This window comes from Carassius carassius, chromosome 25 (genome assembly GCF_963082965.1).
Source record: "Carassius carassius chromosome 25, fCarCar2.1, whole genome shotgun sequence".
NCBI classification, from domain to species: Eukaryota; Metazoa; Chordata; class Actinopteri; order Cypriniformes; family Cyprinidae; genus Carassius; species Carassius carassius.
Window position 1 is genome coordinate 9,540,279 of NC_081779.1, and position 18,133 is coordinate 9,558,411.

At 38.3% G+C, this 18,133-nt stretch overlaps 1 protein-coding gene across 2 annotated transcripts in view; it reads left to right on the forward strand.

Moving 5' to 3' along the window:
• LOC132104122 (zinc finger protein 516-like) overlaps window positions 1–10,955 on the forward strand; it is a 38,939-nt gene extending 27,984 nt beyond the window's left edge. The window contains exons 3-6 of one of the 2 annotated variants that reach the window (XM_059509354.1): window positions 2,501–3,736; window positions 5,610–5,714; window positions 7,712–7,775; window positions 8,998–9,138. In XM_059509354.1, the coding sequence (XP_059365337.1) occupies window positions 2,501–3,736; window positions 5,610–5,714; window positions 7,712–7,775; window positions 8,998–9,001 (1,409 nt within the window). In that variant the 3' untranslated portion in view covers window positions 9,002–9,138. Of the gene's footprint in view, window positions 1–2,500; window positions 3,737–5,609; window positions 5,715–7,711; window positions 7,776–8,997 lie in introns of both variants that reach the window. The other variant, XM_059509353.1, reaches the window with a different exon arrangement.
• Window positions 10,956–18,133: the final 7,178 nt, after the last annotated feature.

The window sequence follows — 18,133 nt, forward strand, 5'->3', positions numbered from 1 at the left end:
AAGATGATTAAATGAGGGATTACTGTAACATTTATAAAGCAGGTTTATCTGCTGTAGTCACTTGAGAAATTTCATTTATGAACCTTTATATATTTTTTGTTTTGTTTTTATTAATCCTACTCTTGTAGATCCTGCATCCTATGGAGTTCTAATCAAACACACTTGATCTATCAAATAAAGGGGGTTCTGGGGTTCACTTGATCATTACTGGAAGGTGTGTTAGACTAAAGGCAGATCTCCAGGAAATTTTTTTTTTATAATGGCTGGCTTAACAGCATGATATACTGTTTCTGAAGCTGAAGTTACGGAGGACAGAGACACCTTGTGGACAATTTCTGCAGGAAATCTGAATGTGTTCATTGAATTGTACTGTTTGTGCATATCTTAAATCTTGAGTACTATTTGATTTCAAATAGGCCTCTTATAAAGACATTTATTCACTTGGTTGTTTAATTAATGAAGGCATGGTATTTGCATCCAATTTATTAATTAACATAATACATAAAAAATAATAATAGTAATAATCACGTTAAGTATAGAACCTTTATGATTTACATTTGCAGTATCAGTGTTTTACTATTCTGCTTCAAAGTTAAATGTTATGGATTTAGGTTATTTTTAGAAATAGATTTTAGCCTAAGTATCGCGTTCACACCTATTTACTTTCACATCTGTTTTCTGTTCTTTCATACCATTAAAAAAAAAAAAAAAAAAAAAACACATAAAAAACATTTTCAGATCACAGCCTGTGTGAGCTCTTTGAAGCATATTTTTATTATCAAGGTGCGACACCGGGCTCTGAATTGTTAAATCTTTTGCTTGTGGCTGGAGCTGTCCAGCCCAGCCCTCTTTGCATGATGCTATTTCTGGACTTCCTGTCTCGGGAAGGCAAGCTTTAAAGATTTGTGTCTTTTTTTTTCCACTTTCCCCATCTAAGTGCAGATCTTCAGTTAAAACCAGTGTTAAAATCACTGGAAAGTATGGCAGATTACAGGTATCTCAACAAAGCCAATATGCCCACATAGAGCACTGAAGCTATCTTGATAATTGATCGTTCCTGTCCTATTTAGTGAAACCTTTTTTTTTTTTATTATTATTATATTATTATAATTACTATAAGAGAAGATTTATAATATATCTGATAAATTTGCTGTGTTTTACTTAACCACAAAGTTAAGTAAAATAAAATTTCCTTAAACAAAAGATGCCCTCTTAGGGATTGACACAGATGGAATGTTCCATAACAGAGGTTTGAAAGAGTTGAAACAGATGTCTACTCACTGCTGATATTTTCATGTAGGTGTGAAGTCTGTAGAATTCTCTTCAACGCTATTTATCTCCTTTACAAGATTCTTAAGACCAAATAATTCTTAAAATATGATAGTTCCTCTTGTTGTTTTTCTACTGAAAGGCAGAGGGAATGTATTGAAACAGTCATGGCCATTATGTTCGTGTTAAGTTTATCTCAGAGGACCCCCCTCTCTGAATTGGCTCAAAAATAACCTCAGAGAGGTTGGAATGAAGGCTGCACAGCAGCTAGTGTAAGCCACCAAATGCAATCCAGATGGCTTGAGAGAGAGAATGGAAACAGAGAGAGAGCTACTGAGAGATTGCAGACATGTTAAATGTAAACAAACATCTTGCTGACAGATGAGAAGAGGTAGTCCCAGGCAAAGTTCCCAGGCCCATTAGTCTGTTGCTCCATTGCACTACTGTTAAACAAACTGTGTGCGATTGTGCTACCACTGTTAAGGTTTTTGGCCATGTGTAACTGTGCAGATTATCATTTACATGTTTATGTTATACAATGCTATAGAGAGTTAATATCACATATTAAATGCTCCATTATATTAGACAATTATATTGTATATGCTATAATAACATCATATTATATATGTTGCATCATGTTTATATATTATCGATTTGGTGTTAAATATATATATATATATATATATATATATATATATATATATGTGTGTGTGTGTTGAAAAAGTGTTGAAAAGTTGATATGTTGTGCAATTTAATGTTTTAGTGGAAACCTCAAATTTGTCACGATTCTCTGATGAATATAATATACAAAATAAATATTTTAATAATATATTTAAAATAGAAATCTTTTCTAACATCTTTAACTTTAATACTTCTTTTGAACAATTTAACGCATCTTTGCTGAATGAAATAGGACATTATTAGAAAAAAAATCTAAAAGATTTAAAAAAATCTTATTGATCCTGAATTTTTAGTTTTTTTTTTTTTTTTGTAGGTGTACACTTGATTTTAAACCAGGTTTCAGTCATAAAAATAATGTGAAACTTTTGTACAGTATTAGTCCATGTACTGAAGTAAAATTAAGTAGTCATGTAGTGCCATCTTGTGGTGGAACTCCAAAACTGTTTTGAATTTCAGTGTCTAAATTCAGTGTTGTACTGATTGTTGGCTTTTGTTCAGAAAATGCTGTTGTTGTGTAGTTACAAATCCCTGTATGTTGCTTTCATAACAGATAAAAAGCCATACACCTGTGAGCACTGTGACTTTTGCACCTCGGAGCCCTCGGCCATCGCTGCCCATGTCCAAACACATCATATGGCAATCAGGAACTGGGACCAGAGGAGTGATGCCTTAACCAGCTCACTCAGCCAAAGCCAAGCCCACCAAACTAACCACAAGGGCTTCCCAAGGCTGAGAAATGCCCTGCTGCAGCAGCCCTATTGGCCCTACTCCAGCTCAACTCACCTGGAGAGGGCAGCACTGAGCAATGCTGCGTCAAAGACTGAGGAGGAAAAGAACAAGGGGTTGGAAGACAGTAGCACCTTGGATAAAGTGGATGCTAATCTGATTAATCTCTCCATGGAGGTGTATAATGAAAAAGAAGGTGTTTCTTCCACATTATTGAAAAGTTTGGTTCGACACCAGTGTCCTTACTGTTCCTATGCAACACTCTATCCTGAAGTTCTCTGGATACACCAACGAATTGCACACAAAGTTGACAGCACTACGTTGGTGCCTAAGTGGGCTCCGAGAAATGGCCTCAAGGGGCCCAAATCACTTCTCGATTTCAAGAGGCGCACCGGCGCACCTCCGTTTCTGGAGGGTAAGGACTGCCCCTCTCTGCCACAGATGAGAACTTCCCGAACGTTTCCACCTGATTGCAGCCCTGGGGGGATGAAGAAATCAAAACCTCTGACAAGTAGTGTAGAGTCCAGCTCCTCGCAAAGCAAGACCTGGCCAGCGGCCACAGCACCGGGGGCATCATCTCACTCGTCCAAACACAAGACCATCAAGTCCAGGACAGATGAGTTGGCAGGAAGTAAACACAAAGCGGACATCCATCAAAACAGTTCCTCGCGGCGTACGGCAAGTCCTCAGAAGACTGGAAACCCAAAGACAGGAAGCAGAGTGATGGAGAGTAGTCTGCTACCTCAAGAGGGACTTCATTTTATGCTCTCTAGCAAACACAAACTCTCAGATCAGAGGAGCTCCAAAGCCCATGCTCCTCAGACCCCCGACAGGTCTGATTCTCAAGCTCAGGATACACCGTCCATGGCTGGGTATGACCCCTGGAGCAGACTTGGCCTGAGAGGCCCGTTCTCTCACGCCCATTCCAAGAGACAGTCGACGACTGATGGCCCAGAACCTGTGACAGACATCCTGAGTTTCTTGAAGAACTGCAGTCCTCACGATCTAGCTGCCCTTTACCACCACTGGGGCTTAAACAACGTCATGGCAGAGCAAGCAGGTTAGTGGGTCTATAGAATTCTGCATTGATAATCACAACCAGTATTATATGATGCTGATTTTTTTTATGTATTACATTTTTATTTTAAATGTATTATATAATTTATCTTATTATTAAATAAAAAGTATTTGACATTAAAGACACCCTTATATAAAAAAACAAGATGTCCTATAATGGATAAAATATATATACATACTGTAATACAATGTAATACACAATTACTATCTGTTGACAAAGTTTGCAGAATCAGATGTTTATTGTTTAGAAGGCCTGCGTCTAGGGATATAATATATTGGTATTAGAGATTACCTTTGCTGTCATCTAACACTCAACCTAAAGTTAATCTTTAATAACACTAATAATTTAATAACACTGTTCATTGAGACCTTTTGCCAATTACAAAATGAGACATTTTTCATAATGCTGTCATACCTAAATTCATTTGTAGTATTAAAATCAATTGATTTTAGTTTGTAGGGTTTCATTTTTAATTTGTTTTGACAAATGTAATCCTTCAGAATTTATCTATTTATTGGTAGTTAGAATTTCATCAATAACAAAGGAGGTCAAAGTACTTGAATTATTCAGCAAAGGCATAATAACTACATTTACTCCTGAGCAGAAATGAGAACAGTGAGGGCTAAAATGGCATGTAGCACCTCACACACCCACATACCATTGTGTCAGCATGCGAATACGCAAAGGGTGATGGAATTATTGAGTAATCATCGTGTAACCATACGAAAATGTGTAAAAACATTTCAGACAGCTATTGCTGAGAGGCATCGCCAAGCTTAAACATCAGGCTCGTAACAGCACACTTGGGTGCTGTCCTTGGGGATACAGCGCCTTGATGCCACAAATATGCAAATCAGCACACTCAACGAGTGAATGAACGAAAGAGCAAGAGGAGTCAAATTAAGCGACCAGCTGCTTAGAAAAATATTTTCAGATGCTTTTTTTTTCTTCATTTCACTTCATTTAAAGACATTTTGCCAGGCGGTGGTCCAGTTGGCCAGCATCAGTGAGTGTAGTTCTATGGAAAGACAGTGGAAATTTCTGTCAACTGTCTGGCCTGATATCATCAGCACTCTCTTTAGCCCTTTGAGTCACATACAATAAAGTGACCTTTCCAATATTAGACTTTCCTTTTTTTTTTACTGTCTGCTGCTTTTGCTGTTGCGTCGCTCCGGTATGGTAATAACTCATGTTTACTAAACGTAGCCTTGCTTACTACTGCCACCAACACTCTCAGTCACGGCTCAGTGCTACAACAAAGTGGGGCTTGAGGGGTTGGAGCAGGTAGGACCACCAGTGCCAGGTGACGGACAGGAGCCAGTGGGACAACATTTCAACTCGCGCTCTTATAGCACCCTAAGGGGAAACGAGATGCCAGTTGCTTCAGGTTCCACATCCGTTCCTGTTACTTCAGCGAGTCTTTCACCGATGCACAAGTGTCGGAGCGATTCCCCTCACATGGACGAAGGATGACATAGCTAGAGCGATGGGCAGGAAAAGAGCAGTGAGAGGGAGGGAGACAAGGAGAGAGGGAGGAAGGGGAAAGCAGCACACCTGACATGTGATATGGTAGCGCAGATGGGGGCACATCACAGGGCAAGGCTTTTAATTCACAGAAATTTATGCAGTCACATGGGCCCGTGTTCATGTCAGGCTTTTGGAAGTGCTCTCGTGATGCGGCATGACAGCTCCCCATCCAAGCCCTGAAGGTAGCCTCCCATAATGACACATAAAACATACTAATGACGCTTAGTCCCTCTCTCCCTCTGTCTCTTAACCTCTCTTTCTGCTCCGTGCACATGTTTTTCTTATTAATTTTGATTTCTCTTTCTCTATTTGTGTGTGTGAACTGTAGGGTTGGCGAGGTCAGGGTCTCAGCAGGGGGAGTATGTGTGTCCAGTGTGCCGGAAGAGCTTCAACCAGCCCAGCCATTACCGCACACATATGAGATCACACACAGGTGAGAAACACACACTAAAAACAAACACACACCAACATTGGACAACAATTAACTGAATCTACTAACTTCTTTTTAATATATAGTATTTCTAGTATTTTTTTTTTCAGATTAAAAATTTTGTTTCGTGACATTTTTTATCACATTTTATCATTGCAAATATAATACAATTTTAAAATACTATAAGATAATTTATCCTGTTCTTTATTATCACATTATAAATATGATGGTAAATATATTAAATATAATTTTATAAAAAATATTACAAGGTATTAAAATATACTTTATCCATGAATTTGAAGAATTGTGCAAATTAAGTGCTTTTAATATCACATTATATTAATATTTTTGTCATGTTTATGTTATATCATTTTATCCTTATAAATATATGTAATCTTAAAAGATACTTTAATATGTTAGTGTTGTGCAGTAAAATAGTTAAAAATATATGAAAATGTATTTATAAAACGTGAAATATTTACAAATACACCAAAAATTTGTATAGTCTTGCTGGAAAATGAAGAAGCTGCTAAATGATTCCTAAATATATGCGTCAAATATCTGTATCGATTTAAATGTACATGTATGAATGCTTTTATGTCCAAGTGTGTGTGTATGTATAACGAGCGATCTCTCTCTGTCCTTGGACGAGACTCTTTCTTTTTTTTTTTCACCGCAAACATATTTGCGTGTGACTCTGACCTGTGAAAATTGTATACATTATTAATCAGATGTCACTTATGGAGCTGTAATTGTGCATGCTAATAAGCTGAGCAGTCACCAGTCCAGTATGATATGTGTCAAATGCTTGCTGAGAAAATGTGACAGTTTGCCCTTGTCTTCTCATCAAACCACACACACACATATACACCTACTCAATCGGAGACTTTATTTCATTACAGATAAGATTATATCCATCATTCATGCTCAACAGCAAACTTTCATATGATATAATAAATCTGTAATGAAGTTGTGCACCATTTTGTGTTTGCATTATTTAGATATGATCCATCGCCATTGTATTTTAAATAAAAAATACAAAAATGAAATGACCTTTGCTATGAGTATTTACTACAGTTTCCTCCTGGTTGCTCGGGGCAAAGGGCACATCATTAGCATGCACCATAGCAGATTTTTAAGGTCATGTACCATTCGCAGTAGTCCATATGAACAGAATTTCCTTCAGTCTTTTTAAAAGGGTGCACTTAGTTGCTCAGATTATGACTAGGACTGAGTATTTTTTTAAGAGTGTGTGAAGGTTGTGCATGCTAACCAGACTGATCCCCAGTGACAGAGGCCAAATGCTACATTTTATGGAGCTCTCTTTCTCTACGCACATAGATTTACAATCAACGTCATCAGTGATTGCTCTCTTCAGTGTGAGCTTCCAAATGAAGCCGGGCAGGGGCCCCCGGCCTCCATTAGCATGCACACTAACTCTGTATGTCACTTTAAATTGGTAGTTTCAGTTCACTGTCTGCTGTGGCCACGCTAACCGGTGATGCTAATTCAAAGCCTTTACAGCTAATGCTCGATGAGCGGGTGGATTCTGGGTTTGTGCCTTAGCACTTTTAAAATGGATTCCTGCTTGGATAATGCTCAATATTTCTTTTGAAATATCCAGGAAAAGCAGAAACATTCTTTTTATTAGTCCAGTCGATTGGTTTCTATTTCATGTGGTTGGAGTGTTGAAAATTTAATAGGGCTTGGGGACTTCAGCTGTAAAGGAAACTTGTTTTATTGGCGCATAATTATATTTTGAAGACAATATTATTTTGCTTTGGAATGATGTGTACCAATGGGTCATTCATAAATAGACCAGGAACATGTGATTCAAAAGTAAAATTGGATTTTATGTAGATTTCAAAGTTGAATTTTTGCTAGAATGATGATGCTAGAATTTACCCCTACTGGGTAACAGTAAAAGGGAACAAGTTCCAATTTTTGCTACATGATAAATTTGATTTCCTCTGTTTAACCTGGCCGCCTTGCTCCCACAGTGATGTTTGAGTCCAGTGGACTCATGGGACCTGGAGTCCATCCTCTACAGAAGCCCCCAAACAAGTATGTTTCACTTTTCGTTGGGTTGTTTGCCTTATATGTGTGTATCTTGTGTATTTTTTTCTGTCCCGTCAGTCATTTCTTCATCTTTCTTCATTCTGTGATGTGCAGTTTCTACCTGCCATCGTTGTTACTGCGCATAAAGTTCAAGAAATAAACCAATGCTAGGAGATCAAATGGATTGCATCCCGCATCTACCTTAACCATCGGCGATGTGCTTTGCTACTGCGGGGAGTCCCACCCTTAATGAATTACCTCCTTTGCATGTGTTGCATTTTACAAATGGCAAAAGCAGGCCGAGAGTAAAGGTCAAATTAAATTTGTGCCACACTCTTGGTGATGTTCTGACAATAACCTTTAATGTAATTTGGTGGGTTCTGTTTGGATCGGGGTTTCACTTTCTACTCCTCTAGGGAACCACAGTGCCACTGAATGAGCTCTTACTGTGCCGTAGACCTTATCAGGCAGCCAGCGCAACCCAGCCTCAGATAGTCCTGATTAATTGTGTCTGTCTTCATTTTTTTATGAGCCATGATTTATGATAATACCCCTCTTTCAGCCCCTCGGAATGACAATTATTTCCTAGTGGATAATTCATTCATTTTTCAAAAATAATAATACAGAGAAATTGAATGGCAGACTCATTTGTTTTGCTCAGGTGTTGGGGGATATTTTTATGCGATTGCACGAGGACAACGTTGTACATCAGTCTAATTAAACGCTGAAACTGGGACTCTGACAATTATTCCAGTGTTGAGCCCCAAACAGACATGGGCAGAAGGAGAAACTAGGTCTGTGTGTGGTTGTCAAGTTCGCCTCTCCTTGCAAAACTTGATATGCCCAGACTTTCGACATCTACCGTCGGTGTGACGTCTTATTGCTCAGGGGAAGGCAGACAGGCAGATATTCCTGGGTGTAAGTTTGTGTGTTTGTATGAACAGCTGACAGAAACAGAAAACAAAAGGCTGACGTCCCCTCGGGGGGAACAGTCAACCGTCTCCATATGGCATGTCATCAGCCCATCAATCATGCCGCGGCCCCTACCCCACCTTCCCAACCTGCCTCTGTTCTTTCCTCTTGACAAGGGAAGGCAGCGCTCTCAAAGCCAGCCCTCCAACATCACCGCTACGTCACCTCTCTCTTCTCTCTGGTTCCAACCTCAGCTTCGCTCTCACCTTGGGGTCCAGGCTCTGACCTCATCTTGTTTTTTGTGTGTCTGTTTCAGGTGAGCGACCTTTCCAGTGCCGATACTGTCCTTACAGCGCCTCGCAGAAAGGTAACCTGAAGACCCATGTCCAGACCGTGCACCGCCTAGCCTTCGACAACACGCAGTACCCGGACAGGAGACTCCGCCAAGCCCCTACCAATGAACCTACAGACACTTCCAGGCCTCACTGAGCATCTCCACATCCTCAAAACCAGCTCAGCTGAGTGCTGAAATTCATAAAAGGCCCATTAAAAATGGTTTGATGCACAAATACGGCATTCGAGGAAGACTTAATGTAAGGCATTGAATTCGTTTGTGTTTTTAGTTTAGTTTTTAGACTTTCCATGTTTCCTTTTTATTTTGTGCTGACACAAAGCTCTAGATTAAACTGAAAGGAGGAACACATGTTTACACCTCCTTTATTCAGAGACTTAAACACTTGAGGGCTAAAGCCTCGACAACACGAGGTTAGAGCTGATGGAGTATGAAAGTGAGCTGCGTTCTCAAACCCAAGGTCTTCAGCTGATCCCCTAAACTTGAAATTCTGCCTCGGAGTTCCCCACTTGACTAGCTGTTAAACAAAATAGCCTTAGTGCGCAATGAGTGTAGTTTGTGAGTGCGTGTGCGATTTGTGTTTTCCACATTCTACTTCTCAGGACTTGAATTACATGCAATTCCAAAGCCTGCATTCATTCACACCAGTGTGTAACTGCATGCAAAGGAGACATGTAGTGAAATTCATTAATTAGTTTTGCTGGTAAAGACACATTACATATTTTGCGTTAGTGTCATTTGATTGGTCCAACAAAGTCAGAAATATTATTTGTGTTTGCGGTTACTTTTTGATGTAGCCTACACAAGTTTTAATGTTTTTCTCTTTTTTTCCCCATCAAACATGTTTGCCTTAGTGGACTTTAAATAATTGTATCCCAAAAAAGAAAGAAAACAAACTGTTAATTCAGTGGAGCATCAGATTTTAAAGCCACATTAAAATGCTCAAGTTTTTGATGAAGGATCTGTATTAATCTTAACAAGCTGCAAGTTGTCCGTGTAATCATTACAATTATTGCATAATAGAGAGACTAGTGATTAGTGCAAGACTAGATTGGGGGATTTAGTATGTTTTATAATGTTACACATAGAATACCATATTTTTAGAGGTTGAAAACTTAAATGCAAAGAAATTCTTGACCATATATTTCTATGAATGTTGTATATGGTAATTAGGTATTTACGGAGATAAAAGCGGTGTATGTTTAATAGCATTCAAAAATGAACATTTATCTAGAGCATTTATATTGACTAAATCCATGTGTTGGAAAGTAAGCCAAGAAAACTGATCCTACATTATGAATTTAATTTTAGAAGAACCTCCGATGTGAATTTGTGTTGATGCTCAGCAGTCAAACTGAAACATGTTGCAGGTTTGGTGACCCAGGAACTGAGAGTTATTGTGAACACTGTCCTATCACCACTGCCCTTGAGTAAGGCACTTAACCCTTGGTCACTCCATAGGGACTCCATGCTCCTGCAATTGATGTCATGGAAGTTGCATTGAATGAAATGTGAGTGCTTAATTGTAATTTACTAACAGTAAATCAACTTTTAAAATTTGTCCTAGGACACGAGAAACATGAATAGCTTTTCCTGTTAGCTTTTTAATAAATTTAAACCCCTGAGTACTAGAACAGAAGACCTAAGAAAATTAATAGCATGTTTTGAATTAATTTGCAATTGGAGTGTTTTTTCTTTATGTAACACTATTAATTTTGTGCTTTGAATAGAAGTAGTAGTTGAATGTATGGAATGTATTTTTGTGTGGTTAAAAGTTTTTTCTTCCCTCCACATATATTTCGTTCAATGAAGTACAAAAAACCTGTTGACTGTCATCCTCAGATTATCTCCAACTCATTTATTGTCCACTGTTTAAGTTTTGAACTGCTTAAATTAAACTTTACCCTTACCTTTGGTCTAAATGGTTTTAATATTAATATTAGTGTTAATACTGATCTAGACCAATGTTTCCCCAACCAGGGCTACAGAATGATTGAGATGTGGTTTCAGTCATTTTTTTCTAGGAATAAATCTTCATTTTTAAAGTATTTCCCTTTTGAAGTTGCTCCTTGGCTGACTTTAAAGACTCACTATATTAAGATACTATATAATTCAAGTTTAAGTTGGGAAATAACATTTAATTGGTGAATGGCTCCCCTGCAATCGACTATTCTTACTTCCCTACTATATATTAGTATGTGAACAGTATGTGAGAAGATCAATATGATTTCGGATGCTGTTATTGAATCAGTTTCCGAGTGATTCAATGACTCACTCATAGCAGTTGGTGCCACCCACTGGTGTAACATCTTTTTTAGAGACCAGATTCAAAATATTCAAATGCCTGTAAAGAATTCCTTAAGCGGAAAACTTCCTTTTACTCAATATTACTTTATGTATCTATAGCAAAATCACACTTGCATTTGGGTGTTGTTGCAGCTGAATAATTTTCTATTTTGGCTACATAAAAAAATGCATTGGAAACATTGGTCTAGACAGTCTATTCATGCACACTGTCATTCAAGATACTGCACTGCAGCATGGGGATACTGTATTCCACTGTAAGGGTCAACCGTTAACACTTGCATAGGTGTGAAATATCTAAAACACACAGACATTAGCCAAATTATAATACGCTCCAAATTACATTTTACTCAAATAGACATATCTCTTTCTCTCCCTATTTTTCTCTCTGACCTCTCTCTGTCATGTGTGTTCACTTACATTAGTATTGAAGTCCTTTGCATTGAAATGGCTGCTAATTGCATTGATCTCCTTTTGTGCATGCATAGCTACTGCTGCTGCTCTGTGCTGTGACAAATGCCTTGGGATTACATTGCTAAACAACTGCAGGAGTCTGTCTGACCTACTAGCTACACAATAGACATCTGACCAAAAACAAACCTCTGTTGGGTGCTGTTCAAATTCACAGGTGTACCTATGCGGGTAGAAGTAAAAGCAAGATAAGTTTAGGTTCTTGTTAAAATATATTTATAAATGTTTAATATTATTCAAGAAATTTACCATAAACTGCAATGACCATCTAATGCCCTAAAAGAGAAGAGATGAGATGCTTTTATAACTCTATATAAAACTAATGGTGTTCTCATTAATTCATTTAAATTTCCTAAAATGGGGGTAAATATAGGGAACAAACAATATCTTCTTCCCAAAACTTAAAAAAAAAATGCTTTAACAGAAGTTATTTCGAACAGATCTCATTTGTGAGCTTCAGTTATACTACCAAGAAATTAAACATTCCTCTGCAAATGGACTAAACGAATTGCTTTGACTGGTGCAGTTGAAGTCCATTCACAGCCCCAGAACGAGAACCACTCATTGGTAAAATCTGATTCATGCATTAAAAACTCAGTGCCTTTAATCAGACTAGATTTAAAAGGCAAGAGGCCATCCATCCTTGGGGCATTCAGAGGGGATTGTGATCCACTTCACTGGACACTTCTCCGAGGGTCAGACCCGAACCGTAGAGTTGTCGCAGGAAAGCGAAGGACACTGTCACTGTCATCAGAGGTAGAAAAGAAGTGCATGTGTGTATTTGTGTGTGTGGGCCCCGATCGCCACACGACAAAAAGGCCAGAGAAAATTACAACACTTCAAGTGTTTCCGACACCCCAACAGTGTCTGTGGCAGGAAATATGTAAATACGCTGCTAATCAAACGATCTGGAATTGCAAATGCCACCGCGAGGTCACGACCCAGAGCCTTGCTAATGGAGGGTTTAGGGTACTGGTGAAGCAGGTTGGAGTGATGGGTACCACAGGGTTGAGAGCGGAGAGCGGACCCCTGGCGGACGACCTCTGCCTGCAGGCCCCTCACTATGCTGACAGTAATGAATGGAGAGAGCTGTTTATGCATATCAATGATTATTTACAGCCAAACAGCTGAGAGAGAGAACGCTAGTCATCAGGGACGCAGACACTCTCTTCTGTTCGCCTCGCATCGCCATTGCCAAATGCGAGAGGCTGGCAGCCAAGAAAATGACGTCTCTCAATGAGAAGGCTTTATGTTATGGATGGAGTTAAATTCTCTGAGCATAAACGTGCTTGTTAAATTGACAAAAAGAATGACATTTAACTAAAAGACATTAAAAAGTCAACTCAAATTAATACATTTGATGTATACCCCTCTCCGTTGTAAAAACTTTAAAATAAATAAATACTTTGTTACCTTTAAGTCACATACATAGTACAGCACATGATTAAGGATGCACAAGTACATCAGTAACATGACTTTTCACTTTTTTTTGGTAATTGTTTTTCAATCATAGTTAATCACTACAGTATATCCAATATTTTATTGCACATGCTAATTTATCCTACTTTAACCTTTAGATTATGCTCAATCTTATCTCAATCTTTAAAAACATTTATATTGTGATGCCTTAATTGCCATTTGCAACAATTAAAACAATTGTTAACTTAAATCCAAATTCATTCGGATAAAATAGTATGTAAATCAATACCAGTCATTTATCAGCTATCTGCCATGACATGAAAATAATGATTGTATAAGCCATAATTTTAATATCAATGCTTTGTTAATGGGTTACTACTGTTGAAAATGTTAAAAAAAAGTCTTCTATTTTTACCTTGAAATTACCTTTGCTATCACCTAAAGTAAATTTTTAAAGACAATAATAACTTTTAACACTTTTAAATGTAATCTTTAAGTTATGGTTGCTAAAATTCCTTTATAGCATTTAATACAATGGTTTATTCCTTTATTTTTATTTTGCTTAAATAGTATAGCTATTAGTAACCCATTCTGAACAGTCCTACTCTACTTCATGATAAATCACTTTATTTTGCCCTTCACACTTAAACTAGGGTCAGACATATAAAAAACAACTTCAATCTTACATATTAACCTGTCCTGTATATTTTCTGACACCCAGCAGCCTTTGTCTTTTAGCATCATTGTCAAAGCTTTATGGTTCCATGTGATTTGTGACTCATATCAGCAGAGGAGAGAATTAAACCATATCTAAAGTATGATAATCAGAAGCTATTCAGTAGGTCTGCACTCTTAAAAGTGCAAATGGTTCCCCGGACATCCAGTGACATTTAACATAGCCCTCACTAATTTGTGCTTAATAGGCAAAAAGTGATTAGCATTAACGTTAAAGACATTACATAGATCCCCCTTTCCCATTAATTTTTTTTTCTTTTTTTTTTACTGATACTTAACAGTTGATGTATGTAGCTGGATTCTACAGCTTAAACTAATGCTACCCTTTTGGCAGAAATCCTTCAGAAGTATAGCAAGAGTACCAATATAGTCTGTTCTGTGACAAAAAGACAAAATAGCAAAAAGAAACAGAACATTTTAAAAAAGCCGGTTAAAATAAATCCTGTAATACAGGGCCCGGGATATCAGTCAGGCGCTCTTAAAAAAACGTCCATTGTCTGACTAAAGTGGCTAATGTGCATGGGATTAGTCAAAAGAGCTAATATACAGCTCTTCTAGTTTGCCCAACAGATTCATGTGTCATTTGTTCATCTAGACCAGTTAAGATGAATGGACTAGTGAGGTTATAAACATTCTCATGTACCATTTATAACTCTCATGTCCTCTTCTGTCAATGGTGGTCTCTAAGACGATGGCACAAAGATCTCTAACAATGTCCTAGAACTGATGTTCTCAAAGTCAGAGCGGTGTAAGGACAATGGTTCAATCACTTCGCCTTCAACACAAACAACTCTTCAACCTTCTGTACACTCATGGGAAATGGGCAGAGCCAATGATGATGGACAGTCCAATCTTCCAACCAGACACCTCTAAGAAGGACAAGACTTTGGCCCACTACCTTTGGCCCAGCCAGAGCTGAAGGTGATAAATGTATATTGGCAAAGTGTCTGTGCCAATGCTATTAGCCTGAAGGTTTAAACTCTTGTGTAATTTTCTTTAGAGACTTCTTTATAGGCAGAGCCCACAGTATTGGCAACTGTGATAGGAAGACTCGACTCTCCCAGACAGAGTGGAGTGGAATTTCTGATTAGGCCTCTTCCAATGCATTGAGCCAGTAATGAGCGAGAAGAAGAAGGAAATCTCTCTAAACAAATAGCGATGTTAACAATAGCAAAACTTTAAGTGCTGATGTGTTTAACTAGATATTTAGTAGACAAATGATGAATGGCCTCAGGGAATTCTTAGTGACCGTCTTAGAAGCAGGTTGCCCACCACTAGTGTTACCAAAGGAATGGCAAAACAGCGATTTTGAACATGTTTCCAGAACACTTCCACCCCTGTCAATCACTGGTCCACAAACAGATAACCACGCCCCCATAGCCACGTCATCATAGAGTGGTGGAACTATTCGCCACGGATTCCTTCGAGATTTTCCTATGGGGTTTTAAAATTTTCATTTAATTATTATTTTTTAATGAAGGTGTAAATAAAGCCTGTGGTAAACATAGCTGGAGATACTTTTACGTTTTGTTCTACAACATAAATGACATCCATACCCAAAACACAAATTTTGAAGCATTTATGTTAAGTGATAGCCTACAGCACGGCCTCTCGCACCTTATGCTTATTTCAAAAATGTAAATAGCCTATTTATTATTAAAAAGCTTAATAAGCAATTATATTATAAAAACACTATAAATATAAATATTATAATTTAATATATATTACCTCAGAATATTAATACAAAAATGGTGCAAAATGTACTTAACTTTCAGGGTCTCATACGCTTTTTCTCATAATCCGCAACATGGCAATGTGTTCTCGACTTATTCCCACCCCCCTTCTCTTTTACAAGGAACAGAAGCAGAAGTTGTTAGTCCTTAGATAAATACCCGCAAAAAGAGAAAACAAAAACAAAAAAACACAGCGTTAGTAATTTGAGTCTTTTGTAATACACTTGACAATCATGCTGTAATCTTTCACCCCAGAAATGCTAATTACTCGCAGCGGGAAACAGTTATGGAGAAGGGCGCAGGAGTTTAATGTATTCCAGTGTTGCCGTAAAGTCGACAAGGTGGAGCATTTGCGTGCCTCTCCTTTGCCCAAATACCTTAAGCCAAATGCTGAAGGATTGTTGTAAATTGGAGAACCTTTAATGAACCAAGAGTGACTTTATGAAGGTGAATTGAGCCTACTGCTATATAACGACCATCATTGCACCCTGTTTTACACGGTTGTCTCCAGCGGATTAAACGCTCCCTAAATGACGTAGGCTACATTAAATTGCAAAGCTGAAGTTTATGAAAAAAACACGACGCTCTAACTTCGCTCTAACATTCTTCTAGTCCAAGTAGTTTCTACGTAAAGGGATATGAAATGTATAAATAGAAATGTCAACGTGACTTACCTCGAAACTTTTCTATGTAATGGTAGCCTAGCTACTTTTAAATGCTCGAACTGGATCTGGCCATAACACAGCTAGACTTATTCTTGACACAGAAACGTGATTACGTGAATCTACAATAATCACGTCAAACTGTATTGAAATAATTCACTAAATAAGCTATTATTTTTGTAAAGAGTGTAATTCCATCAAACGAGCCAGCAGCGTCTCTTTGACAGTTACTGATGCGACCAGCAGATGGCGCGCTGCGGTAAGCAGAGAGCCCTGAAGCGTCTGGAGGCATTTTCAGACAACACTGCCTCCAGAAATGTCTTCTCAGAGAGGTCAGCAATTGTTGTGCAGCTTGCAGCAAAGCAGCCACCAAGGAATCTTTTTCTTTCTTTCTTTCTTTCTTTCTTTTTTTCATTCACTGTTTACATTGATTGCACTGTATGAAATTAGTTGATTATTGACACTTTTAGTTATGGATAGGAATGGTCGGATAGCCATAACTGTTTGTCATTACCTCCAAATGTGCTTATTAGGTATGACCCTCTTGTATCTGCTTTGTTTATTCTTCTTCTTCTTCTTCTTCTTCTTCTTCTTCTCCTGAATGAATCAAATTTTTGAGGGCTTAAACATGCTCAAAAAGTCATGAAACTTTGCACACGCGTCAAACCTGGTGAAAATTTTCGGCTGATATAGGATTCAGAAGAGGGTGGGGCAAAATGGCTCGACAGCGCCACCTATACTAAGAAAATCAACAGCCTTCCAGCTATGTTTCACGTACATGCACGAAAATTGGCACACATATGTAACACACCAATACCTACAAAAAAGACTCTTGGAGCTAAATTCTAAACCCAACAGGAAGTCGGTTATTTTTAATATTATGAGCAAATTTTCGTTGTTCGGTACACACATGTAACACACCAATACCTACAAAAAAGTCTCTTGGTACGAAATCCGAATCCCAACAGGAAGTCGGTTATTTAGAATTTTCTCTGCAAAATTGGCGTTGTTTTTGCCATTTTCAGGGGTTGTACTTTAACGAACTCCTCCTAGAGATTTATTCAGATCAACACCAAACTTGGTCAGTTAAATCTAAAGGCCTGTGCAATGTTAAATTGTGGAGATCTTCAGTTTTTGTTAAAGGGCGTGTCCATGGCGCCATGACAAAATTTGATGTCTCGCCACAGCAAGAGAAGTTGTTGTAACTCAGGCATAAAATGTTCAATCTTCCCCAGACTCTGCATGTTCGATAAGAGTCCTGGCCTGAACACATCTGAAGGCCAATATTCCATTATAATGATAGCGCCACCTGCTGGCAACAGAAAGATTGGCACATATATGGAATAAACTTTGATATATTCCACTTATATTTATGAGTTTAAATGCATATTTCTCACCGTTCACCTATTTACTAAAGCCACTCGCTGCCGGTGAGCCCGGGTGCGAGGGCCCGTTCATCGCTGCTTGCAGCTTTAATTTTTTATTATTATTTCTTTCTTATAGAATGCCATTTTATCCATCCATCTCTGTCTTAGCCCTCTTATTTAAATGAAACCTTGCTGTCTTGTCTTCGCTAAGCCATTCCAGCCTCCCTTTTCTCCCTTACCCGTGTGTCAGATCGGCTGAGCGTCAGCATGTCAGGACCCAGCTCACTGGCACTGTCAGTCAGACATGGGTTTAACAGACACGGATCATAGACGGCCCCGCCAGCTAGAGAAGACCACGAGTTCCAGCGCTCAAGGCTCGGGGAGTAGATAGCCTACCGTTACAGGGGCA